At 44.0% G+C, this 23852-nt stretch overlaps 1 protein-coding gene and 1 pseudogene across 2 annotated transcripts in view; one reads left to right on the top strand and one right to left on the bottom strand.

Moving 5' to 3' along the window:
* The window catches only part of SNX9 (sorting nexin 9), a 92143-nt gene extending 69303 nt beyond the window's left edge, over positions 1–22840 (top strand). For both annotated transcript variants that reach the window (XM_069598798.1, XM_069598797.1), the window contains 9 exons: positions 3307–3437; positions 7587–7690; positions 8941–9044; positions 11214–11291; positions 13936–14012; positions 15116–15205; positions 17337–17451; positions 19267–19358; positions 21200–22840. In XM_069598798.1, coding sequence (XP_069454899.1) covers positions 3307–3437; positions 7587–7690; positions 8941–9044; positions 11214–11291; positions 13936–14012; positions 15116–15205; positions 17337–17451; positions 19267–19358; positions 21200–21247 — 839 coding nt within the window. In that variant the 3' untranslated portion in view covers positions 21248–22840. The remainder of the gene's footprint in view (positions 1–3306; positions 3438–7586; positions 7691–8940; positions 9045–11213; positions 11292–13935; positions 14013–15115; positions 15206–17336; positions 17452–19266; positions 19359–21199) is intronic.
* On the bottom strand, positions 946–1488 carry LOC138445166 (stathmin pseudogene; annotated as a pseudogene).
* Positions 22841–23852: the final 1012 nt, after the last annotated feature.

Here is a 23852-nt window from a genome sequence, read left to right on the forward strand (position 1 = left end):
CTGCACAGTGTCCACGTTTCTGCAGTACTTATTAGTCTCTGCTCCTAGTACGTGCGGAATTTGAAGTGTTTTAATATACAGGAGGGGGGTCTAGTTTTGTAGTCTTCAGTTTGACATCTAGGTCTAGGGTTTATTTTGAGTTAAGGTTTGTATAAAGTGTGAGGTGGGGGAGGTTTATGTTATAAATCTGGTCATCTAGTGGTTCTTGGACTGTCTATTGAAGAGAGTATCCTTTCTCTGTTGAGTTTCCTTTGCATTTTTGTCAAAAAATCAATTAAGCATATTTGCACAGGTTTATTTCTGGACTCTATTCAGTTCCATTGATTTATGTGTCTGTCCTTTTGCCAATACCACACCATCTTGGTTATTGTAGCCTTATAATATAGAAAGTCTTGAAGTCAGGTATATAAATCCTCCAGCTTGGTTCTGTTTCAAAATTGTTTTTAGCTATTCTTTTTCTTTTGCCTTTCCATGTAAATTTTAAGAGTCAGCATGATTCTTTTATAGTCAGATACCTATAAACAATCATGCTAGGGTTTTTATTGGAATTGCATTAATTCTGTAGACCAATTTTGGGAGAACTGAAATCTTTTTTTTTTCCACTGCCACCAACAGCACTGTGCAGTTTTATTAACCATTCAAGTACAGTAGCGTCTGTAAGATCCAGACAGAATTGGGATTTAAAAGTGAGCAGATATTCAGCATCTAACAATTTGAAAGAAGCCACTACATACTCTTCACAGAAATGTTTTCATGGAGCCAATACAGTACTAGCCATTAACGCAGCCCACCAGGTGTACTGAAGTAGGAAAGACGCAACAAGAGACATAGCTGCATTAGAAAGACTTCAGCACTTCAGAAAAAGAGCAAAGCGCTTTTCGGTTCTCCCCGCGTTAGCCGCTAAAACAGCATCAATCCATCTGGATCTACCTATACAGCCCTACGTCAGCTTGTAGAATATTTGTCAGGAGGGCGAAAGTAAAATGACACTGGCCAGGACAGCCTTTGGGTATTTAGGAAGGGGAGGGGGAGGAAGCCAGTTCTCAGAACAGAGGAGTCGGCTTCTGTCTCATCTGCAGGGTCTTCGGGTCCTTTGTCCTTCCGCAGTGTGCTCGTCCTCCTCTCGCAGACGCTCCGGTTTGGCAGCCACTTGCACCTCGGTTCTCTTCGGGGCTTCCGTCCTTCGGGTCAGCTTCTCTTCCGCCATCTTCCTGACGTCGTTCTCCTCTGTCCCTTTTTGAAGCACTTCTTTCTCGTGCTTTCGTTTCTCAGCGAGCTGCTTCAACACCTCAGCTTCATGGGACTTGGATTTTTCTTCTGCAGCTTCTAATCTCTTCTGAATTTCCTCCAGGGAAAGATCCTTCCCCTTAGGAGGGGAAAGGGGATATCCTGGGACAGATTCTTTTGGTCACAGGCTGAGAATCAGCTCAAAAGCTGGCCTGAGGCACGGTTCTCTAGCTCCTTCACCTGGATATCAGAAGCAGCCATGGTGAAGAGAAGACAGCCGACCGGCAGCTTCTCTACACGGTTCGCTGGCAAGGAAAACCCTGCTCAGTCAGTCCCAGCCGCCTGGCCACCCTCGGAGAATTGAAATCTTAATGTGTAGTGTTCCAATGCAAGAACTTACATGTGTCTTATTTGATTTTCATGTTTTATATGTTTCAGCATACGGATTCTGCACATATTTTCATAGATTAATATGTAAGACTTTCATGGGGTGGATTCTATGGTAAAGGAAATAAAATGGAGTACAGAGATGGGGTGCAGTCCCAGGCCAGAGCACCCAGGAATCCCCTCTTCTGGCCTGAAGGTCAGCAGTTGGGAGCATAAACACTTCTCACAGGCTGTGTGCCTCTGGTTGATTTCCACAGCACTTAGTTTTTGTGGCTTTTGTTTGGCTTTCTAGTTGCTTTTTAGGACTAGGATTCAGTTCAGTTCAGTTGCTCAGTAATGTCTGACTCTTTGTGACCCCATGAATCACAGTACACCAGGCCTCCCTGTTCATCACCATCTCCCGGAGTTCACGCAAACTCACGTCCAGCCATCCATCCTGGGTCGTCCCCTTCTCCTCCTGCCCCTAATCCCTACCAGCATCAGAGTCTTTTCCAATGAGTCAGCTGTTCGCATGAGGTGGCCAAAGTACTGGAGTTTCAGCTTTAGCATCATTCCTTCCAAAGAACACCCAGGGCTGATCTCCTTTAGGATGGACTGTTTGGATCTCCTTGTAGTCCAAGGGACTCTCAAGAGTCTTCTCCAACACCATAGTTCAAAAGCATCGATTCTTCGGCTCTCAGATTTCTTCACAGTCCAACTCTTACATCCATACATGACCACCGGAAAAACCATAGCCTTGACTAGATGGACCTTTGTTGGCAAAGTGATGTCCCTGCTTTTGAATATTGCTATCTAGGTTGGTCATAACTTTTCTTCCAAGGAGTAAGCGTCTTTTAATTTCATGGCTGCAATCACCATCTGCAGTGATTTTGGAGCCCAAAAAAATAACCTCTGACACTGTTTCCCCATCTATTTCCCATGAAGTGATGGGACCAGATGCCATGATCTTAGTTTTCTGAATGTTGACCTTTAAGCCAATTTTTTCACTCTCCACTTTCACTTTCATCAAGAGGCTTTTTAGTTCCTCTTCACTTTCTAGGATTAGCTATTGTCAGACTCACGTAGCCAGAATTTCCATCTCCAGAAACCTTTTAACTGATAGTGATTTTATTAGGCTTATAAAAATTCTGTGTCCACTTGATGTTTGTTATGTAAGGTTTGTTAAACTGATTTTCTACTTTTAAAACAGAAATATCACCCATTAAGCTCTTGTTTTATGATGGCCTTAAGTTCTTTGATAGCAGCTTTCATTATTGCATTCATGGAAAAATTGCTTTTTCTATTTTTCATTTAAGTAGTTGAAAAAGCAAAACAGGAAAAAAAAAACTAGTTTGTGTTACTTTTCATAATACTGAATTTAATTCTAAATTGCTTATTCCATATTATCACCCCTTTCTTGCCTGTAAGGCTTCATATGTTCATACAGGCACTGGCATATTAGTTTATAAGAAAGAGAAAGTTTTTCATATTGAGATAAAATTTGCTTTCGGATTTTTGGAGTACCTTTCTTCTTGGCCTTTGAACATCCACTGTGTTGCTTGTTTTTAGGTTGTTGAAAAATTACCATGGTTTACCTTTTACTGAGTAACTCTCTGCTGGTAGCCGTATGAACAGCCTTTCCACTTGGGTAACAGGTAAGAGGTGATTCCTCTCAGGCAGAGTCACACAGCACTCTTGGCGTGTCTCTTGCAGGTCGCTTTGAAGAAGAGTTTATCAAAATGCGCATGGAGCGGCTTCAGGCCTGGATGACCAGGATGTGCCGTCACCCGGTAATCTCAGAGAGTGAGGTCTTCCAGCAGTTTCTAAATTTCCGAGATGAGAAGGTAGGACATTTTATTATAATCTTAGAGGATATTGAGAATTGTCACGTTCATACCAAGGAAGTTAAATCATGTTGATTAGTTGGTTATTTCTAAGTAATAGTAAAGTAGTCACAGCATGTGAGTAAGGAGTTTGTCAGAATGGTTTTCTGCAAACCAGGAACCAGTTGCCCCAGTGAGGACGGGGTGAGGGATGTGATAGGATGTGGGGCTTTTTCCTCAGTGCTGTTGAATATAGGATAGATGCCGAGCTGTGTAGGGTATTTTCAGCGTGAGGTGAGGGGAATAGTGTGAATGATTTCTTAGGATCATATCTTGACCTTACAGTGTAAATAGTGTAGTGAAAAGTAGATTCAGAAGTGAAGCTGCTTTCTCAAAGCCACCGTGTTTGTCCAGAACTGTTGTTGTCTGTCCAGGTCTGCCTCTGCCCCGTGGGCAGTCATTCTGTCTGCAGTCACTGTTCTCATTTGAAAATCAAGAAGAATTGGCTGCTTGTCATGTCACTGTCGTTGTCTGCTTTGGAAATAGCTGTGTATCACCTTAGTCTTCCATTGCTTGCAGTCATTTGTTTGGTCATGCTTAGTGTAATTTATAGGTTAGAGATCATTCCATTTAAATATTTGTAGTCTTTTTGCATTTCAGAATGAATGCTTACATGTCAAAATGTGATATATAGCAGTTAAAAAAATTATGTGGAATCCCCTCCAAGTTGGTGCCTTACTGCTGTTGGTGCATAGAACTTTAACAAGGGCTTGTTTGATCTGTCTAGGATTCTGTTGAGGCAACATTTCTAGAGAATTCCCTGGCGGTTCAGTGGTTAGATTCCACGCTCTTACTGCCAAGGGCCTGGGTTCAATTCCTCGTTGGGGAACTGACATACCATCAGCTGCATGGCATGGCCCCAAAACCCCAAAACAAACAAGAAAACAGGAAGCATTTCTAAAGGTTGTGCTTTATACAAATTATAGGCTTTTTTTTTTTTTTTTTAATTTTTTTGATACAAGAGAAACAACAAAGAACTTGGAGCCAGGGCCCTTGGTTTTAGTCTTGGCTCTGCTTCTGACTACCTCCATGACCTTGACCCAAACATTAATTTTGTTGGGCCACAATTTCCTCACCTGCTAAATGACAGTATAAAATTAAAAAATTATTAAAAATTGTGATTCTCTGGGCAACAGTAGCTCATATAGATGGTTGGACATAGAAAACCCAAAAGAACCTACAGAAAAATGTAAATCTACATTAAAATCCATGAAACACTGCTGAGAGAAATAAAAAGAAGACCTCAATAAGTGTTCCAGCACTATGTTTTATGAGTTGAAGAACTGAAAAGATGTCCTCCATAGAAAATGTAAGCTCCAAGAATAGCCAAGATACTTTTAAAATGAAGATGAAATGGGAGGAAAACTTTTCTGGATATTGAGACTCATTATAAAGCTAAAATATTTTAAAAGCCGATAGTAGAATAGAATGGGCCCTTGATTTATGACAAGAATGGTTCTGAGGACGGGGGGGATGGGCAGTCTTTTCTATCAGTGGTGCTCCGTTGGATGGCATCTCCGTTGGATGGCATCTCCGTTGGATGGCATCTCCGTTGGATGGCATCTCCGTTGGATGGCGTCTCTGGGAAAAATAAACGTGATCACTGCCTTACAACAAGCTGTTGATTTTGTTAGGTTTGATGTTGGTATGTTGATAATGTTTTTAAGACATGGCCCTTATCTGTTAAAGATACATAGTGAAGTATTTATAGGTGAAATGATATTATATCTGAGATTTCCATTAAAATAAACAAGAAATAAAAGTAGGATGGAGGAGACCAGATAAAACAAGTTTGGTGAAAAGTTGATAATTTTTGAAGTTGGATCTATAGGGGTTTATTAAAATATTTTTCTTTCTCCTTCTATCCAGTTGAAAGTTTCCACTGTATTGAGTCTAAAAAAAAATTAATTTCTGATGGTTTACAAGTTTAAATGTGAAAGACAACACAATAACGGTTCTAAAAGGTAACACAGGAGAAAATCTTCATACCCCTAAGGGTAGGGAAGGATTTCTGAAATAAGACACATACAGGAAGAGACTGACCAATTTGACTACCATTAAAAAAAGAACTGTGGTTTATCAGAGTCATTACAAAGGAAAAACAAGTCGAAGATATGAACGTGTATAGCCAACAAAGGGCTGGATTTTAGAACATGGGAAAACCCATACAAATTGATAAGAAAGATAAACCAGTAGACAAATGGGAGATTTGGTAATGTCCCTCACAAAGCTGGCTTAAAACTCAGCATTCAGAAAACTAAGATCATGGCTTAGATGATGCATCTGGTCTCATCACTTCATGGCAGACAGATGGAGAAACAATGGAAACAGACTCTCGGGCTCCAAAATCACCGCAGGTAGTGACTGCAGCCATGAAATTAAAAGATGCTTGCTCCTTGGAAGAAAAGCTACGACAAACCTAGGAAGCATATTAAAAAGCAGAGATATTACTTGGCCTACAAATGTCTGTCTAGTCAAAACTATAGTCTTTCCAGTAATCATGAATAGATGTGAGAACTGGACAGTAGGAAAGGCAGAATGCCGAAGAATTGATGCTTTCAAACTGGAGAAGACTCGAGAGTCCCTTGGACAGCAAGGAGGTCAAACCAGTCAATCCTAAAGAAAATCAACCCTGAATATTCACTGGAAGGACTGATGCTAAAGCTGAAACTACAATACTTTGGCCACCTGATGTGAAGAGCCGACTCATTGGAAAAGACCCTGATGCTGGGAGAGGTTGAGGGCAAGAGGAGAAGGAAGAATAGGATGAGATGGTTGGATGGTATCACCAACTTGATGGACATGAGTTTGAGCAAGCTCTGGGAGTTGGTGATGGACAGCCTGGTATGGGAAGCCTGGTATGCTGCAGTCAATGGAGTCACGAAGAGTTAGACACAACTGAGCTACTGAACAACAACTCACAAAAAAAAATATCTGAGTCATCAGTGAGTGTAAAGAAAAGTACTTAATCTTAGGAGTAATAAGAAATGCAAATTAAAACCACAACGAATAAACTTACCAGAAGGCTAAAATTAAAGACCAAGGATACCATGTGTCTTCTTGGTGAGATAAGGAGCTTCTGAAACTCACACACTGCTGGTGGGTATGAAAGCTGGTGAGACCAGTTTGGAAAACAGTTTGGCATTATCTACTTGACTAACTTTCCACGCCTGGTTATATCCCTACAGAAGTGCGTGCACACATGCACCAGGAGGTGTGTACACAGCAGCTTTATCCATACCTCACCAGGGCCGCTGATGGCTGCCTGTAGTAGAGTGGGGTAAACTGGGCAAGAGTCACTCCAGGAATATTATACAGCCATGAAATGGGTGAACTCCAGCTGTAACAACAGTGTGCGTGTAACTTCTCAGCATAGGTTGAGCAACTAAGGCCAGACACAAAAGAATGCCAAGTGTTGGGTTCTTAGCTAGTTCACAGACGTAGCAAAACCATGGTGTAGGGACTTCAGTGGTGAAACTGTATGACGTGAGGAACTGAAAACCATAAAAGAGTCATGGTTACCCCTGGAGGGGAGGGAAGGGGTAGTGACGGGGAAGGGACGAGAAGGGGGCTTCCGGAAGTCCAGCTCCCTCCTCTCTCTTGCCCTTGGAAGTAGTTACACAGGAATTCATTGTTTGAGAATTTGTTGTACTGCGTATTTTTGCTTCGAGCACTTTTCTGCGTGTGTGTATGTGTGTATATATATATAACTTGTAATAACTTTTTAATACTTTATAATATTGGTTCCTATCTTATATTTAGAAAAGCTTTAATATTTTCAAGAGAACAACCTACAATTTTGAGGCGCTTTGTCAGGCTCCCAGGGTGTGTTCATATGGGTGGGTGGGCTTCGGGAAAGGAGAAGTCCTGGCTCACCTCACTCCAAAAGGATTTGGGCTCTTAAGGACCGTTTTGCACAGCAGCACCGTTCACACTATTCACGTGCGGGATGGAGTTGGAGATGCAGGGGTGCAGACGGAGATGGCATGGGCACTGCCCCCCGAAAGTTAGAAGGATAAAGACGGTCAGTGAGCCGACGCTAGGATGGGAGTTTGAAAGAGCTGTTTGGCTCCACTCCCCACCTTAACGTCATAATGTTCCTCTTTATAGGAATGGAAAACCGGGAAGAGGAAGGCTGAGAAAGATGAGCTGGTGGGAGTTATGATATTCTCCACCATGGAGCCAGAGGCACCTGACCTGGACTTAATAGAAATGTAAGAGACCCTGCCAGCCTCCCCTGCTTCCCCAACCAAGCCTGCCTCCTCTGCTCGCAGGCCTTGGCCCATCTGACCACACCTGGAATTCACATCATCAGATGAAAGGGTGTGAAATGAGTGGGGTTTGTAGTCAGAAGTCAAGGAGAGCATCGCTTGTACTTGAAACACTGTCTTTCTAACCAGAACATCAGTTAAAGTCCGCTTCCTTTTTACCTTGAAGTCAGTGATTTCATAGTTGACACAGTGGTTAGTAGTTATTAACAATAAAGCGTGATGACACAGCGTGGCACCGAGCCAGCTGACACCCACAGATCAGTCCACGGGCCAGAAATCTCTTTGAACATAGCCTTGAAGAGAGCAATCTCAGGCCTGTTTGTCCAGTGTTTTTTTGACCTCTTGTTTTTAATCTTGTCATCTTTTTAATGTGGGCTTGGTTGAAAGTCTGGAGTAGTTCCTTTTCTGTATAAAGACTCATAAGAAATCTTGTGTGTGTTCATAGTAATAGTTTTAAGCAGCCTTTTTTCTTAATGTATAACCATTGCTTATGTTTTACCCAGTATATAGACAGTCTTCTAACTACGCAGAGAGAAAATCAGTTTTAATATGTTGACTTAGGTCTGTGTTCTTCCAAACCCTACTCTGTACACATGTATCTGAAGGGAAAATGGTTGTGTAAACAAAAGTGACCTCACATTATACAGTCTCAGTTATAACCTCCTCTTTCATTTGAAAGTATATCGTGATAATTTGTTTCAAGTCAGGAAAACCTTTTTAATCCTGAAGGAACTGGTATCTTCTGTGTCACTTCGATGCTGTGTGCGTAGGTTTATTTTCTCTGATTCATTACAGTATTTGTTGGAATGAGTGAACAACTACCATTAGCAACCCATACTATAGAGTCACCAGTACCTGCAGTGATTGAACTTCATTCAGTGAGATATTCAAGAAACGATTTTATTTACTTCAGAACAGTTTTCGTTAGAATTCACAAGGAATTAGAGGGCAAAAGGAAGCAGAGTTAAAATATAAGTGGCAGATGTTGAAGCAGTTCTTTCAAAACCTGAATCCAGCGGGGTTTTAAGACTAATTAAGTTACAGCGCAGTTGCTAGGTGCACAAGTACCTGTGGTCAGGCTTGTTGTGAGCTCCCCTGAGCACATTGGACCTTTTCTCCGCTTACACCTCAAACTGTCTGGACGTAGGGTAGTGAAGTCAGGGACACAACCTCCTCGTGTTTTTGCCCCGCAGAGAGCAGAAGTGTGATGCCGTCGGCAAGTTCACCAAAGCCATGGATGATGGCGTGAAGGAGCTGCTAAACGTGGGGCAGGAGCACTGGAAGCGGTGCACAGGACGTAAGTGCTGCCCGGCTTCCCCCTGGGAGCCAGGCCCCCACAGGCAGAGACACGCTGAGTGAGCACGCTGTGAGGAGCCTCACTTCCCAGCCCTTGTTGCAGCACAGAAAACTGGCTTGAGCAAAGCCAGTTCAAGAACCCCTGTAAAAAAGCATCACGTTCACTTAAATATTGCCAGTTATGTGGGGTTTGTCATCTATGGAAGAGTCATCCTTTCTGCCCGAAGAGAAAGTGCCCATGGTTATTTTTAATCTCAGGATCTTACTTTTAATAGTCATCCCTTTAGTGAGTTGTGTGTTTGACTAAGCTCTAATTTTAGGAAAGCCTGGTGGCGGGTGGTGGTAGAAAGCCCAGGGCCTGGGGCAGCCCCAAGCAGAAGTGCCACCGTCTGCTCTGCTCTCTGCCTACTGTGCTGTGCCCTCCGTGCCCTCTGTCCACTGGGTTGTCTTCCCGTATCTCCCAGACCCGGCCACTCTGCCGTCCAACAGCCAAGGAGAGAAGCACGGTCCAGTGTCAGCTGTGGGGGTCACGCCTTGGCTGCTGTGGTGTGAAGGGTGGCCAAGTTGAGTACTTTCAGCACAAACCTGCAGCCCAGCAAAGCCTAAAATGTTTCCTGTCTGGCCCTTTGCAGGAAAAGACAGGCCTTACAATGGCCTTCCACCATTGACGTGATATTTTATATCAACGGAACCGTTGTCATGTACCAGCTGTTCATGCTCGAGGGGCAGACACCAGGAGTAATAACACTGGCTCCTTTCCCATGGCAGAGAAATACTGAAAATAGAACTGAGCCTGAAAACATGACCTATACAGATGCAGCATCAGAAAACAATCTGTTTCAGGCCTTTGGTCACAGGGAATAACTCATGAGCAAAAAAGGGAGTGATACTTCTCTAAAATGTAAATGAAATAATTTAATTTTTAAAATAATAACTAAATTCAGCTGTTTCCCCTTTTTAAAGAAAAATTTAAAGGAGTGCAAATCTTAAAGTTTATAAGGATATCACAAAAATCTGGGATCATGGCTTCTATTAAAGAGTCAAATCCCTTATGTCTAACATCTGGTCAACTCCATGTCCTGTAAAATCCACAGACCAAAATTAGGAAATAGTAATAGCATTAGGCTGCTCTATTTTAGGGGACAGGAGGTTGAAGTGTTTTGTTTAGAATTTGATTCAACCATAGTGTCTTTCCTCTCACAAAAGAGTTTTTAATCCCCGGTGTAAAGGCAAAAACTGAGTTACCAAAGGGTGAACAATTTATTAAAGTTAACCAAGCTAATGTAATCTGAATTCATGTTTCTTGTATCTTATAGCTTGTAGACCCTTTGTCAAATTTCTCTGTCCTGGAATTTTTTTAAAAGAAACATTTGAATCATTTTTCTTTATTAATAGCATAGTCTCTTCAAATGCAACTAATGGTTTCTTTTGAAGACAACAGATGTGTTTCAGGAAACTATGTACAGATTGCAAATAAAAGTAGCCCGAGATACAAAGACTCTTCTCTGGAGAGTTCTCCAGAGTGATCCTAGAAGCCTAGGATTTAGCACTAGAGGAGCATTGGAGATGATTTAATTAATCATTATTATACAGATGAGAAAGCTAAAATCCCTCCTCCCTGGTCCTGTGAGGTTCCACTGCTGTTTTTCTCCACACCCCATTGCTTTTGGTTGTGTTTTGTTTTGTAAATAATCACTCATAGGTACATGGCAGAGTGGGAGAAGCAGCGGATTAGGAATAACAGGTACCAGATCCACCACTTACTAGCCCCGTGACCCCAGCTTTCCTAACCCAGGAAAGGCAGATGGTGCATCCGCATTGGTAGAGGGGTGGTTGTGATGATCAAGTTGGTGTTGTACACACGAAAGGACTCAAACCTAGAAATCCTCTTCTGAATGAGCTTTCGGTTCATTTTTATTTCATTCAGTGAATGAGAGTGTGGGTGCTGGTGGTGGTGTTCATAATAATAGTGTCCACTATTTATTGAACAATTGATTAATTAAAAATTGAAGAAAAAATTAATCTCTAACAACAGTTCATCTGTATTGATATTCTGTTAAAGAATATAGACTATTTTGAATCATTTCAGATTTACTATAAAAATACTTTGAGAAAATAGTTGGATCATTTCATTTTGCTCCATTTAGTGAATGACTTTTTTCTCTTTCAGCATTACCCAAGGAATATCAGAAGATAGGGAAGGCCTTGCAGAGCTTAGCCACAGTCTTCAGCTCTAGTGGTTATCAAGGTACATCTTTCTTTATTTGTTCTTTGGGCCCTGGATGTCTTATCCACACAGACCAGCCTCCTCAGGCTCCTGCAAGCAAGTGATAACTGCAGTGAAGCACCACCGTCAGTGACGTTTAAACTGGCTGCACCGCTCCACTGAGGACTTCTGCCACCTCACCTATTAGTTTTGAGAAAAGTGGTAGGTGGTAATAGTTGGATTTCCAGGCTGGTGTCTTTGCCTTTCCTGTGCTCAGATTCAGCTCTTGGGTTTTAGTGAAGCAGGCGGGTATGGTGTGTGACACTCTGCCCTGCTTTCATTTCTCTGCCAAACTCTGAAGCTAAGTCTGACTATCAAGAGCCTGACTATCAGGGACATTTGGAGGGAAAAATCTTGACTGAGTAACAAGTTCATATTGCCTTATGTCTCTTGCTAACTCATTATTGTTTTCAGCATATCCCATATTGTATATCTCACTTGTGGTATTTTGAGTTCATTGTGCATTTCCATGGACAACACTTGCAAGTTAGCAGTTTTCTTTTATATCTTGGTTTGTTTTCTTAATTTGGCATATGGAGCTGGTAGGAAGTAAAAAAAGTATTTGCCAGGTGAGTGGCACCTATTCAATTTGAGGACGTACTATCACTTACAGAAATGATAGGCTTGGTACTGTCACCGTGCCATTATTCTGATATCCAGGGAGGGTAGATCTTTGGAGGTCAATGTCTGAGTATTTCCAGGTATAAGAAATTAGTCTTTTACCAAAACGTAAGACCTGTGACTCCCGTATTTGAATATTTCTTGTTGGCCTGGCTGAATTGTGTCTTTCAGTTAAAACTTTTAGCTTGGGCAGGAGTTTTGAGGATTCGTTGGTCTGGCCCCCATTTTTGTAGATGAGGAACCCAAGGTCTGGGAAGATAAGCATCTTGTGGCCAAGAGACCTTGAAAAGGTGCTCAACATCGCCAGTTAGAGAAATGCAAATCAAAACTGCAGTGAGGTATTACACCACTCAGAATGGCCATCATCAAAAAGTATACAAATAATAAATGCTGGAGGAGGTGTGGAGAACAGGGAGCCCTCCTACGCTGTTGGTGGGAATTTAAATTGATGCATCCACTATAGAGAACTGTATGGGGGTTCCTTAAAAAAACTAAATATAGAGCCACCATATGATCCAGCAATCCCATTCCTGGGCATGTATCTGAAAATTATGAAAAGATGAAATTTCTAATTCAAAAAGGCACAGGCACCCCAGTGTTCATAGCAGCCCTTTTTACAATAGCCAAGACAGGGAAGCAACTAAATGTCCATCAACAGATGAATGGATAAAGAGGATGTGGTATTTATTTAAATGGAATATTACTCGGCCATACGAAAGAATGAAATGATGCCATTTTCAGCAACATGGATGGCCCTAGAGATTATCTACTACGTGAAGTCAGAGAAAGACAAATATCATATGATCCCATTCACATGTGGAATCTAAAAACACGATAAAAATGAACATACTTACAAAACAGAAACAGACTCACACACGTAGGGGGAAAAAAAACAAAACTTGTTACCAAAGGGGGAAGGTGGGGAGATAAGCTAGAAATTTGGAATTAACAGATACACACTGGCTCTGTTCACTGAAAAGGCCTAGAAATAGTTATCAAGTCCAAGCACTCCCAGCATCACCCACATAGCGATTTCAAAACATTGTTTCCCTGAAATAAGCCAGAGCTCAGAGGGAAAGAACTCTGATGCCAACCTAAATAACCTTCCACTGTCCTATGGAGCAAAAATTTGAGCTTAGTGAAGATAATGATTGCTATGAAATGAAGCATATCAACTTTAATCCAGAATTGTGATGATATTCTTAAAAAGTTAATCTTAGTCACCTTTGGAGGATGGAATAGAATCAACTTATAATTCTGAAAACTGTAAAAAGAAGGAAGCATTTAACCTGTTCTTCCTGTCCCTATACCTCAAGGTAACCAAAAAGCTGATAAAATTTGTCTTTATAAATGTATTTCAGCTAATAAAGAAGCAGTGACATAAGTAGTATAGCACCGATTTGCAAACCTAAAATACTAAATACTTAGTATACTAAAATGAAAGATCTAGGTGATACAGGAAACAGAGGACTGTGTTGTCACCACCGAGACTCGCTCAACAGAACCCGACTCTGGGACCAAGGCACACAGCCTGGTTCCGTCCACACGTCCCCAAAGGAAGTTTGCCAGAAAAACACACAGAGGAGAAAGAACCTCTGTAGGAAACGTGTCAGCTCTGTGCCACGTGGACGGTCTTTGCATCCTGACTCAAGCAGCCAGCTTGGTTGGAGACACCAGCCAGCTGCACACTGGCTGGACGGTTCATATCAGGACCAATGGTCGTTTCTTAGGTGTGAGATTGGGGTTGTCTCTATTTCCTAAAGAGCCCTTGTCTTTTAGGTAGAATGTGTGGATGAAGTGTTAAATGACCAGTAAAAGGGAGAGGAAGGGAGGGGACTGAAAGATTGGACATGGGCTGTTAGTTGGGAAGTCAGGTGATGGGTAGATGAGGATTCATTCTACTGTTGTATAGTTTGCAAAGTTTGAAGTTTGCTATAGTAAAATTTTAGAAGTAATGAAAAGGAAATATAAGTTGTAACACTCATATAACTGTCTTGCTTCTCAGGTGAAACAGATCTCAATGACGCGATAACTGAAGCAGGAAAGACTTATGAAGAAATTGCCAGCCTTGTGGCAGAACAGGTATATTAACATAGGCACATGGTTCCAGTTGAGATTTTATGTTACCTAGTCCATGTTTTATTTAAAACCTGTTTTAAGACAAGCTTTCCAAATGGCTGTTTTCTTCTGTCCTTGTGCATCTTTATTAATTACACTGAGTAGTAGCATTTCTTAGGCCAAGCTAAAGTAAGGGATAATTCATCACCAGGAAGCCTCAATAGCTCCCAGCACCGATGGTCTGGATCCATCTCAGCCACCAGGGGATTAGAACGTCCAGGGAAGAGCTCTGGTCCTTGTTTGGAGTCTTGCTCAGCTTCTCGGAGCAGGGGTTTCCTGGTCTGTAAATAGTGATGGAAGCACCTGCCTGGGAGTGGGCTGAGGATCAACAGCCAATAAAGAGAAAGCCCTGGTCAGGTTTCTGGCAGGCAGATTTCACTGTAGCCACCTGGCTTTTATTGGAGTCTTTAGTAGCCTGATTTCAGTTATGTTCATAGATAACAGATGATGTTTCCTTAAGGGGACTAACCATCGAGGTTGTTTCAAACCCTTAAATTAAAAAGAAAATTTTTTTTTTTTGCAGATGACAACTTGAAATACATATTTGAATAACCATACGTTCATGTGGTCATTAACTACTCTCTTGATACTTGTAAAAAAAAAAGATTAATTTTTAGAATTGTGCACACCAAAACTTTAAATATTATCACAGAAAAATGGAAAATTTTATTGCCACTTTAATGATTACCAGATTTTTAGCAATTTTTTAATTTTCTGCTAAAATTTACACATTAAGCTGTAACATCTTATTTGCCTCTGTGTAAACATACGGTGTTAACTAGTTTTTTTTTAATTTTGTTCACAGTGTTGTCTTTTGGGCCAGTTCAAAATAGCTAATTTTACCAACCAACCTAAAAATCCAGTTTTATCATTTTTTCACAGCCTACAATGACAGTATAGCGCTCTTGGGGATTATTTTCTTACAGGAGAACTAGGCTGACTACTTCACACTCGGTAACTTCGTGTCATGCCTGGCAGATTCGGCTGATACAGCCCTTAAATGTAACCGTTTTCTCTGCTCTTGTCTGAATTCTTCCACCAATAATAGCCAGTCTTTCTTGTTACAGCCAAAGAAAGATCTCCATTTCCTGATGGAGTGTAACCATGAATATAAAGGCTTCCTGGGCTGCTTCCCTGACATTCTTGGCGCTCACAAGGTAACTTGATCTGAGGCCTTCACAGACGAGGTCCCCGGCTGAGCCAGGACCCAGGGGCAGGGCCACCTGCGGGAGCTTCGCCCTTTAGCCACACACACGCACAACACACTTGCACACACACAGACACACGTACACACACACACACACAGACATACACATACCACCCCCCCCACACACACACAACACGCTTGCACACACACACACCCCACACACACAAACCCATACACCCACAGACACACACAAACACATACACACAGACACATGCATACACACCCACACACACATACCCCACACACAAACCCACACACCCACAGACACACAGACACACCACCCCATACATACACACACACACAGACACGCATAGACACACACACACACCCCACACACACAAACCCACACTCCCACAGACACACACAGACACGCAGACACACACACAGACACACCACCCCATATACACACACACACCCCACACACACAGACACACACACAGACACACAAACAGACACACAAACACACAACACCACACAGACACAACATACACATACAGACACACCACACACACACACACCCCCCACACATACACACAGCCCCATTCACACCCTACACACACACACCCCACACCCCACCCCCCAGCCCCCACCCCCCTCCCACCCACGTTAGGAGCTCCACTCCAAAACCAACCCAGGCTGACATAGTGAGGTCCTGTCACATTTAGATGCCTGAGTGGTTGTTGAGTCTCTTCTATCCTGTAGAAAGATTATTTGGAGGGAACTAAAAGGATGATAGATATTCCTTTATGGACACACTTAGGTCAGGTCGCAGACGTAGTTATCATGGTATCTGGTGTTCAATCAGTGTCAGGAATCTTACCCTCATCAGCGAGACCCTCCCTGCACACTGTGTGGGCAAGTCCTCCCAGGGCCTTTCCTGTCCAGGTGAAATCAGATGTCCTATCCCTGAGCCTGACAAAGTCTCTCCCAATTAAGATCAGAATGGTCAATGTCGATTTTATTTGTTTACGTTAATAGAAAGGAAAACTATATAGTTCCCATCATAAAGGTTCTTTTTTAAAACTAAATAAAGATTGGTTTGGAGTGTCCTCAGATTTTGATCCTGGTTCATTTTTCTCTCTTTCAAACCTCATTACTGTGGGTGTTTTATCGGCTGTCGTACCCTAGGGTATTGTGATGTGCTTGGGTTTATTTTGAGACACTGTTTTTGTTTTCTTTGGGTATATACCCACAGGTGGGACTGCTGGGAGAGTAGATCTTAAAAGTTCTCATCACAGGAAAAAAATAGTTTATAACTCACTGAGGTGATGGATCTTAACATACTTATGTAGTAATCACTTTGCATTATACACATGTCTCAAATTCATTATGTTGTACACCTTAAACTAATATAATGTTATCTGTCAGTTACCTTGCTGTAAATGGGGGTGGGTGGGAATAAAAAAATAAAATTAAAATCTCAAAAAAAACCACCTCAGAGCAGTTAGCTTATTGTAGGAGTTTGTGCCTGCCTTGAGAGTTGTAGGTGGGGAACCTGATTTATACACAGGCGTAGAGTTCTTCCCAGACAGCGCCCATGAGCCGTGCGATGGCACAAGTGTGGGAAGTGTTTGGCAACTTTTACAGCTGTTTCCACCTCAGCATTAATTTGAAGTTAGTCCAGAGCTTCTTAGAGAAATCGAAGTAAAGCTTATGATCAGCACAGCGAGGCACCAGCTTATGAAATACTCTGCAAGAGTGCCCAGGCATATATGCTAGGCTGTCCCAGATCAAATGACTTCCTAAAGCTAGTGCCTGTTTTCCAATCATGTACCACTCTCACCTGACAATGACTTACTCATATTACAGATAAAGAGTGCTGTTTAGTTTTCAGCCTTGCTGTAGCATAAAAGTGTAGATTTCAGCTCAGCTATATTTTACAGGAATAGCAGCATTTTTGTTTCCAAGCGACTTACAGGAAGTTACAGTGAGATGTGTTCCTCATGTTCTCATTTTGTGGGGACATATTCCTATTCAGTAGCAAGACAATTATAGAATATGTTGGCTTTGTTACATTGTAAACTAATGACCAATCCTTTTGAATCTGTTTTATTAATACCACCACACTTTGTATTTCACAGGGAGCAATAGAAAAAGTGAAAGAAAGTGATAAACTGGTTGCAACCAGTAAGATCACCCCCCAGGACAAACAGAACATGGTGAAGCGGGTTGGGACAATGTCTTACGCTTTGCAAGGTAAGAACGATAAGGTCTGTGTGTAGCTAGTGGAGATTTTTTTCCAAGAAAATTTTCTATTTTCCTTGCTGGAGAGAAATTCCAGTATGAATAGCAGTTAAGTTAATAAGAACTGATTCAAAATATCTTCCTAAGACTGTTGTTTGTGGGATCCCAGTGTTAAAAGCTGTAATATTTATATTTAGTTTTTCATGCATTTACCTGATGTAACTACAAATGACAACGTGATTAAACCTGTACGTTTTAATTTCTTCTTGGAGACCCTGAAGATTCCTTTCATAAGCTTTAATCTATCCAGACTAGATTCCCAAATCCAGCTCTTAGCAGCATGTAACCTGCAGGCCCCAAGACCATAGAATGCGAAGGGAGTTTGGACATAGCATTTTTGGCATGGTTTGACTGTTACTAAAAAGAAAATACTAATTTTGCCAGCAGATAGGAGCAGTGAATGGATTTTTTGTGTTTTGGAGGATGGATGGGATACATGGGCCAAGGAGGGAGCGGAAGGATGTTCTGGTAGGAACAAAGCACACAAAACACGATGGGACCAGGTGATGTCATTGGCCTTTGGGAATAAAACACAGTTGCAGGTTACGGGGGTAGACTTTGGAGATTCTGGGGGGCCTCAAAAGCGTGGCAGAAGAGTTTAGACTTGCTGTGGACGTTACGAAGCCATGAAAAGGTTTTGATGGAAAAACAAACAGAAAAAAGACTGCTCAAGGAAGAGGATTTGTTCGTGACGGAGGTGGGGGTGCAGGCTGGGGGCTGATGTTTGACAGCCCAGCCAGAGACCTGGCTCCTACCGTCTGAGGTTTTTGAGGACCCAAAGAAGATGAGGTGCTGGGGGAGAGAATGAAGGGTACTTACGGGCTTTTCCAGAGGATCCTCAGGACTAGCGAGGAAGTAGGAGAAGGGAAGAATGTGTGAAAGGTTTCCAGAATGAGGACAGTTCAGGGCAGAAACAGGGAGGCCTGAGTGAAGCTCGGGGCTTGGAAGAGTTTTGAATGGGTAAGTTGGTCCTGACCTTGTGTTTGGAGTTATCCAAACAGTTGAATGAAAGTGTTGTACAACTTCAGATAACAACCTAAAACAACAGTGAGCTTTTTACAGGAATTTATGCCAGCAGCGGTTGGCTTTATAGGTGTGGCGTGTAGGGAAAAGGCAGAGGTGATATGGGGCCTGATAAGGAAGGCCGCTCCGATACTGGTGATGGGATGGGGGTGACACTGAGAGGCAGAGTTGGAGAAGGGGTTAATTTGCTGAGTCGAGACATCCAGCAAACACAAAGGATGGGCGTCTGACCCTCTGCCTGGGAAGAGGCCGAGTTCTGGCAGTCCTGGTGCTTGGCAGCATCAGACATCAGCGGCCCTGAAGAGGGCCTTCCTCAAGTCTCACCGCCTGCCCAGCCTTTCAGAGGTGCCTGAGGAAGCCTGCAGCCTGGGCAGTCACTGCAGCAGAGGATGTGGCGCCCAGCGGGCAGCTCGCGAGGGCCCCCGTGAACAGACTTGACATTCTGGACTGAGGTCGTCGGTAGCCAGTGGGCCCAAGTCAGTTTCCTACACAAACGAGCTGTCATTTGGGTGATCATGTTGGGCTTTAGAAGATTTAACTTGCAAATCGACAGTAATTGTCCGTTTAGGGAAAAGTGTTTTTGCTGTTACCCGTTCAAATTGTTTTTCTAGCCTCTTATAGCATTTTTGTCAGGAACTGGTACAGGGCAGCCTGGCTGATGATGAGTCATAACTGGACCAGAGACACAGCTGTGTTCGTTTGCAGTCCAGGGGGCCCTGACTGATGTCTTGGTCTTGATTGCAGCCGAGATGAGTCACTTCCACAGTAACCGGATCTATGACTACAACAGTGTCATCCGCCTGTACCTGGAGCAGCAGGCGCAGTTCTACGAGACGGTGAGTCGGCCCGTCACCCGGACTCCCTGTGCACCACCCGAGCTGTCTGTGAAGCTAGTGTGCCTGTGGTTTTTAACCCTAACTAATGAGCCAACTAACGGGCTTCCCTGGTGGCTCAGAGGGTAAAGTGTCTGCCTGCAATATAGGAGACCCCAGTTCGATCCCTGGGGGAAGGAAATGGCAACCCACTCCAGTGTTCTTGCCTGGAGAATCAAATGGACAGAGGAGCCTGGTAAGCTACAGTCCATGGAATCGCAGAGTCGCACACGACTGAACAACTTCACTTCTCAGTAAGCCAAAGGAGGCTGAATACTGAGCAGGGATTTTTTTTCCAATCTCTTTTAACCGTATCTGCGTTTTCCTCTTGAAGAACACTGGGCTAAAGAGGGGGTTGTTTTTTTCAAGAAGGAAGGGTGCGGGATGCTGGTGGTGAGCCCCCGAGAAGCCCCTATTGTGCGGTCCCCACTGCTCCCTGCACAGGGGACACTGTGAGATGAGGTCACCCTGCCGGTTCAGCTGGGGAAGGCGCCTGGCACCGTGCGGGACCGCACAGGCCGGCTTTGTGTGTGAGGGAGGGTTTCGCAGTGTGCTAGAGGGATTTCAGAAGGAAAACAAAAGCAAGAGGGGGAGTAAAGCCTCAGATGGTCCCATTCAGGAACCAGTAATGAAAATGTAGACCTTCACACCTCTGCAGAGCAATTTTGTTATTTACCAGGGTGTACAGAAAACAAAGATCTAGCCCATAAATGGAAACCCAGACCTCAAAGACAAGTTCTGTAACTTCTTACGACGGACTGCACGTTGGCCGCCATATTTCTTACTAAGTTTCCATGGTGCCATCTCCTGTACGTTCAGGGATTGGCGAGCTCCAGACTCACGTCCGCACACGTGTCCGCTTGTCTGTGGGTGGGCACGCCACTCGCGAATCCGCCGCGTGGGCTCTCGGAGCTGTGGCTCGTGTGCTCTGTGCATACTGTCCATGTGTGGTGGAAACGGAGTTTCAGAGGCAAGCTGAAGGTCAGCCTGTCCCCACACTGCAGCAGCAGGGCCCGTCTCAGGAGGTCCCAGGTGTCCGGGAAGGCAGGGAGTCTGGGCCCAGCATGGAAACCGGATCCTGGGAGGACAGGCCAGTGGTCTAGAAGTGACACCACGTGGTTGGGAGGAGCTGGGCTTCCTTTGAGCTGTGCGCCGACGCCAGCAGTCCCATCTGGGAATTTAGGAAGGTCTCCACTGCCAGGTGGCGCTGGTGGTAAAGAACCCGCCTGCCGATGCAGGAGACGTAAGAGACGTGAGTTTGACCCCTGTGTCAAGAAGATGCCCTGGAGAAGGAAATGGCAACCCACTCCAGTATTCTTCCCTAGAGAATCTCATGGGCAGAGGAGGCTGGCAGGTTACGGTCCATAAGGTTGTGAAGAGTTGGACACAACTGAAGCGACTTAGCGTGTACCCCACTGCCCGGACACTTTCCCTTTTATAGGGCTTCCCTGGTGGCTCAGACGGTAAAGAATCTGCCTGCAATGCAGGAGACCTGGGTTTGATCCCTGGGTCAGGAAGATCCCCTGGAGAAGGGAATGACAACCCACTCTGGTATTCTTGCCTGAAGAATCCCATGGACAGAGAAGCCTGGCAGGCTACACCCCACGGGGTCACAAAAAGTTGGGCACAACTGAACAACACTTTCCCCTTCCACTGCTCAGAGGCTAAGTTGGGGCTGGGACGGACTAGGAGCATCTAACAGTGCCAGGATTTGAAATGTCTGGAGTGTTTGAGAAGAGATGGAAATAACAGAGAACCACGGGGTCACGATGGGAGACATCTCACGTTGTTCTGTTTCTCACCAGATTGCGGAAAAGCTGAGGCAGGCCCTCAGCCGCTTCCCGGTGATGTAGGACCGGTGGAACAAACGTGGAGAAACGCCGAAGTGCTTCCTTCTGACCTGGGACAACGCAATTTGATTTTTTTCCCCCCATCATCCATAAAGAAACAAAGAAAACCAAAAACAAAGAAAGTTGGAAAAAAACTTCATTTCCGTTATTAAGCACCTAAATGCATCCGATTTTTAGGAATAGTCTTTCGTTCATCTCCAGATCCATTATTTAAACCAATGGAAATGGTCTATTTTTGGAAAGTACTTAAAGTTACCAGAATTTTAATGGAAAATTAGGGATTTGCCCCCCTGATATTTTACATAAAGTTGTAATTTATGAGTCAGCCACCATTCTGTTGCTGCCCAACGTCAGATAAGTACTAATTGCTTTCTTAAAAAATGCAAAATATGCCAGAGTAAAAAACATAATATGTTTGTATATTTTTATAGCCCCTTTCCACCCTTTGAGAGTCGTATCTATTTAGGAAACTCCGCAGGCCTTCCACTGAGATGTTTATAACTCACTCAGTTTTCTCGACAGAGGAAGCAGGCAGGGGCTCCCGCGGCTGCCGCCCCTCACGTGGCCATGCCGCACGCGTCCCTCCAGAGGACCAGCTCGGCGGAACCCCGGGATCAGAGCCCCCGCGCCCACCGCCCTAAAGTGCCGTCTGCCTTGCGTTCCCTCCTGAGCCCGGGTGAGGCTGGAAGGATTCACCTAGAAAGCCCCAGGGTCTGGGGGGGAGGCGCTCTGGCTTGGCTCCTGGGACAGGAGCAGCCACATCTCTGTGGGCAAGCACTCCTCCCAGGCTCTCTGCTTGGCCTCGCGGTCTCAAGCTGCTCAAAGAGGCATCATGAGAAGTGCTGGGGAAAGCGTGATTTTGCCGCTTGATTTGGATTTTAGACTAGCAGGCCGGTGGGGGTTATTATCTGAAACGATGAAGCACAGGTAAGCAAGCCTCTCCCAGCCCCACCAGATGGGAAGGTTTTAAGGGGCTGACGAGGGTGCTAAGTCATGTAACACGCACACGCAGCCTTCCCCAAGCTTTTACATGCGAGAAGAAAAAGTTAAGGGCGATGCTCTTCCTGACTGTGTCCTAAACTTCAGGCAGAATTTTGTCATCACTAGTACTTCACTTAATGGCATAAAGCAAAACAGGGTCTTGGCGAACCATCAGCTTTAACCTGGGACGCTCGCAGACACGGTCTCAGCCCCACAGACCTCGCCGCCCTCCATGGCTGCCTTACCACGCCCTCGTACCACTCTTCCGTCTTCTGACCTGATAGTCACGTGATAGGAAATGAAAGTTTTGGGCCAGCACAAAGTGAAACCAAAAATAAATAGAAGAGGAAATCAAATGAACATGAATATGAGAACTTCTTGTTCTTCAATATCACGGGTTTTTTTTGTTGTTAATGTTTTATAAGTAATTTTCCCTACTTGATTTTTCTTTTATAAAATCTTATAGAACAGTGTTTATGATACAGCCATTTAATATATGTACAAATTGTAAAGAATATATATAAATGTTTTACACAAATGCAAGAGCATGTAGAAGCCAACATATAAATAAATTGTTAAACTGTACAGTAAATTCTCAAGCACTTTTTCAAAACACTTTCTGGTGTTTTTGTGTGATTTTTATTTATTATTATTATTTTTTAATCATTCTTTCATGTTGCCAGCTGCTGAAGAGCATCTGGTAAATGAGTTTGCCCCAGAACTTATTTCTCCTAACATGAATTAATAATGCTAACTCCTTAAATGAGCATTATCAATCCAGAAGGCATGTCATAGTCACCTGGAGAGGCAGTAAGAACAAATACTGATGCCCAGTGTGTTAGGGTTCTCCAGGGAAACTGAACCTACAGGGAGTGTGTGTGTTCATCCCTTAAGAGAGCTTTCCTCCTCTTGATAGCCCATGTCTTCTCCTACATCCCATCACCTTGTCCTTCCGGCGTGTCCAGGGAGAGGCTGTGGTGCTGCAGCTGTCCACTGGGGGGCGGTATTGCACGTCGGGCGAGACCCTGGGTAAACCCCGCACAGACTTCTCTTCCGCTGCGGCTCCTGGTGGAGCTCCCCGTGGGCCATAGATGCGGGGGGGGAGGAGAAGGCAGTGTCGCGGGAGGGGGGCCGTGGTGTTTGGGCCACGTCCTCATGTAACGTGAGCCTTCAGCACTGTTTCCATTCAGTGAGGGAGCGCCGCTGTGCACACTCGGCCTTACGGCTGGTGGTCAGGTAACACCCAGTCCTGATGGGCAGCTCAGGTCTCGTGTTGTCTTGCTGGCCGGTGCTTAAGCGTTCCGTCCGTTTCAGGCCAAGAGCTGTTTCTCAGAAGGAGAGTCGTCTTCTGTGGAGGATGGCAGGGCTGTGTTCCAAACCCTGAGGCCTGCACCAAGATGCTTCCACCAAAGGTTCCAGACAGCATCCCTTTCTGACACTGAAGCTTTGGGTACCACTGGATCTGCTGGATCATGTGACCCAAGCCACAGAGCAGGTCAAACGGTGGCCTGATCCGTGAGGAGCCTTCTCTTGTTCTGGGGCCCAAAAGGATTCTAAGAAAAAGAGATGACATAGGACACTCGAAATAATGTTAGCTGACTGTGACCCAGGAAAGGGAACTTGAAAG

This window comes from Ovis canadensis, chromosome 8, assembly GCF_042477335.2.
Source record: "Ovis canadensis isolate MfBH-ARS-UI-01 breed Bighorn chromosome 8, ARS-UI_OviCan_v2, whole genome shotgun sequence".
Lineage (NCBI taxonomy): Eukaryota > Metazoa > Chordata > Mammalia > Artiodactyla > Bovidae > Ovis > Ovis canadensis.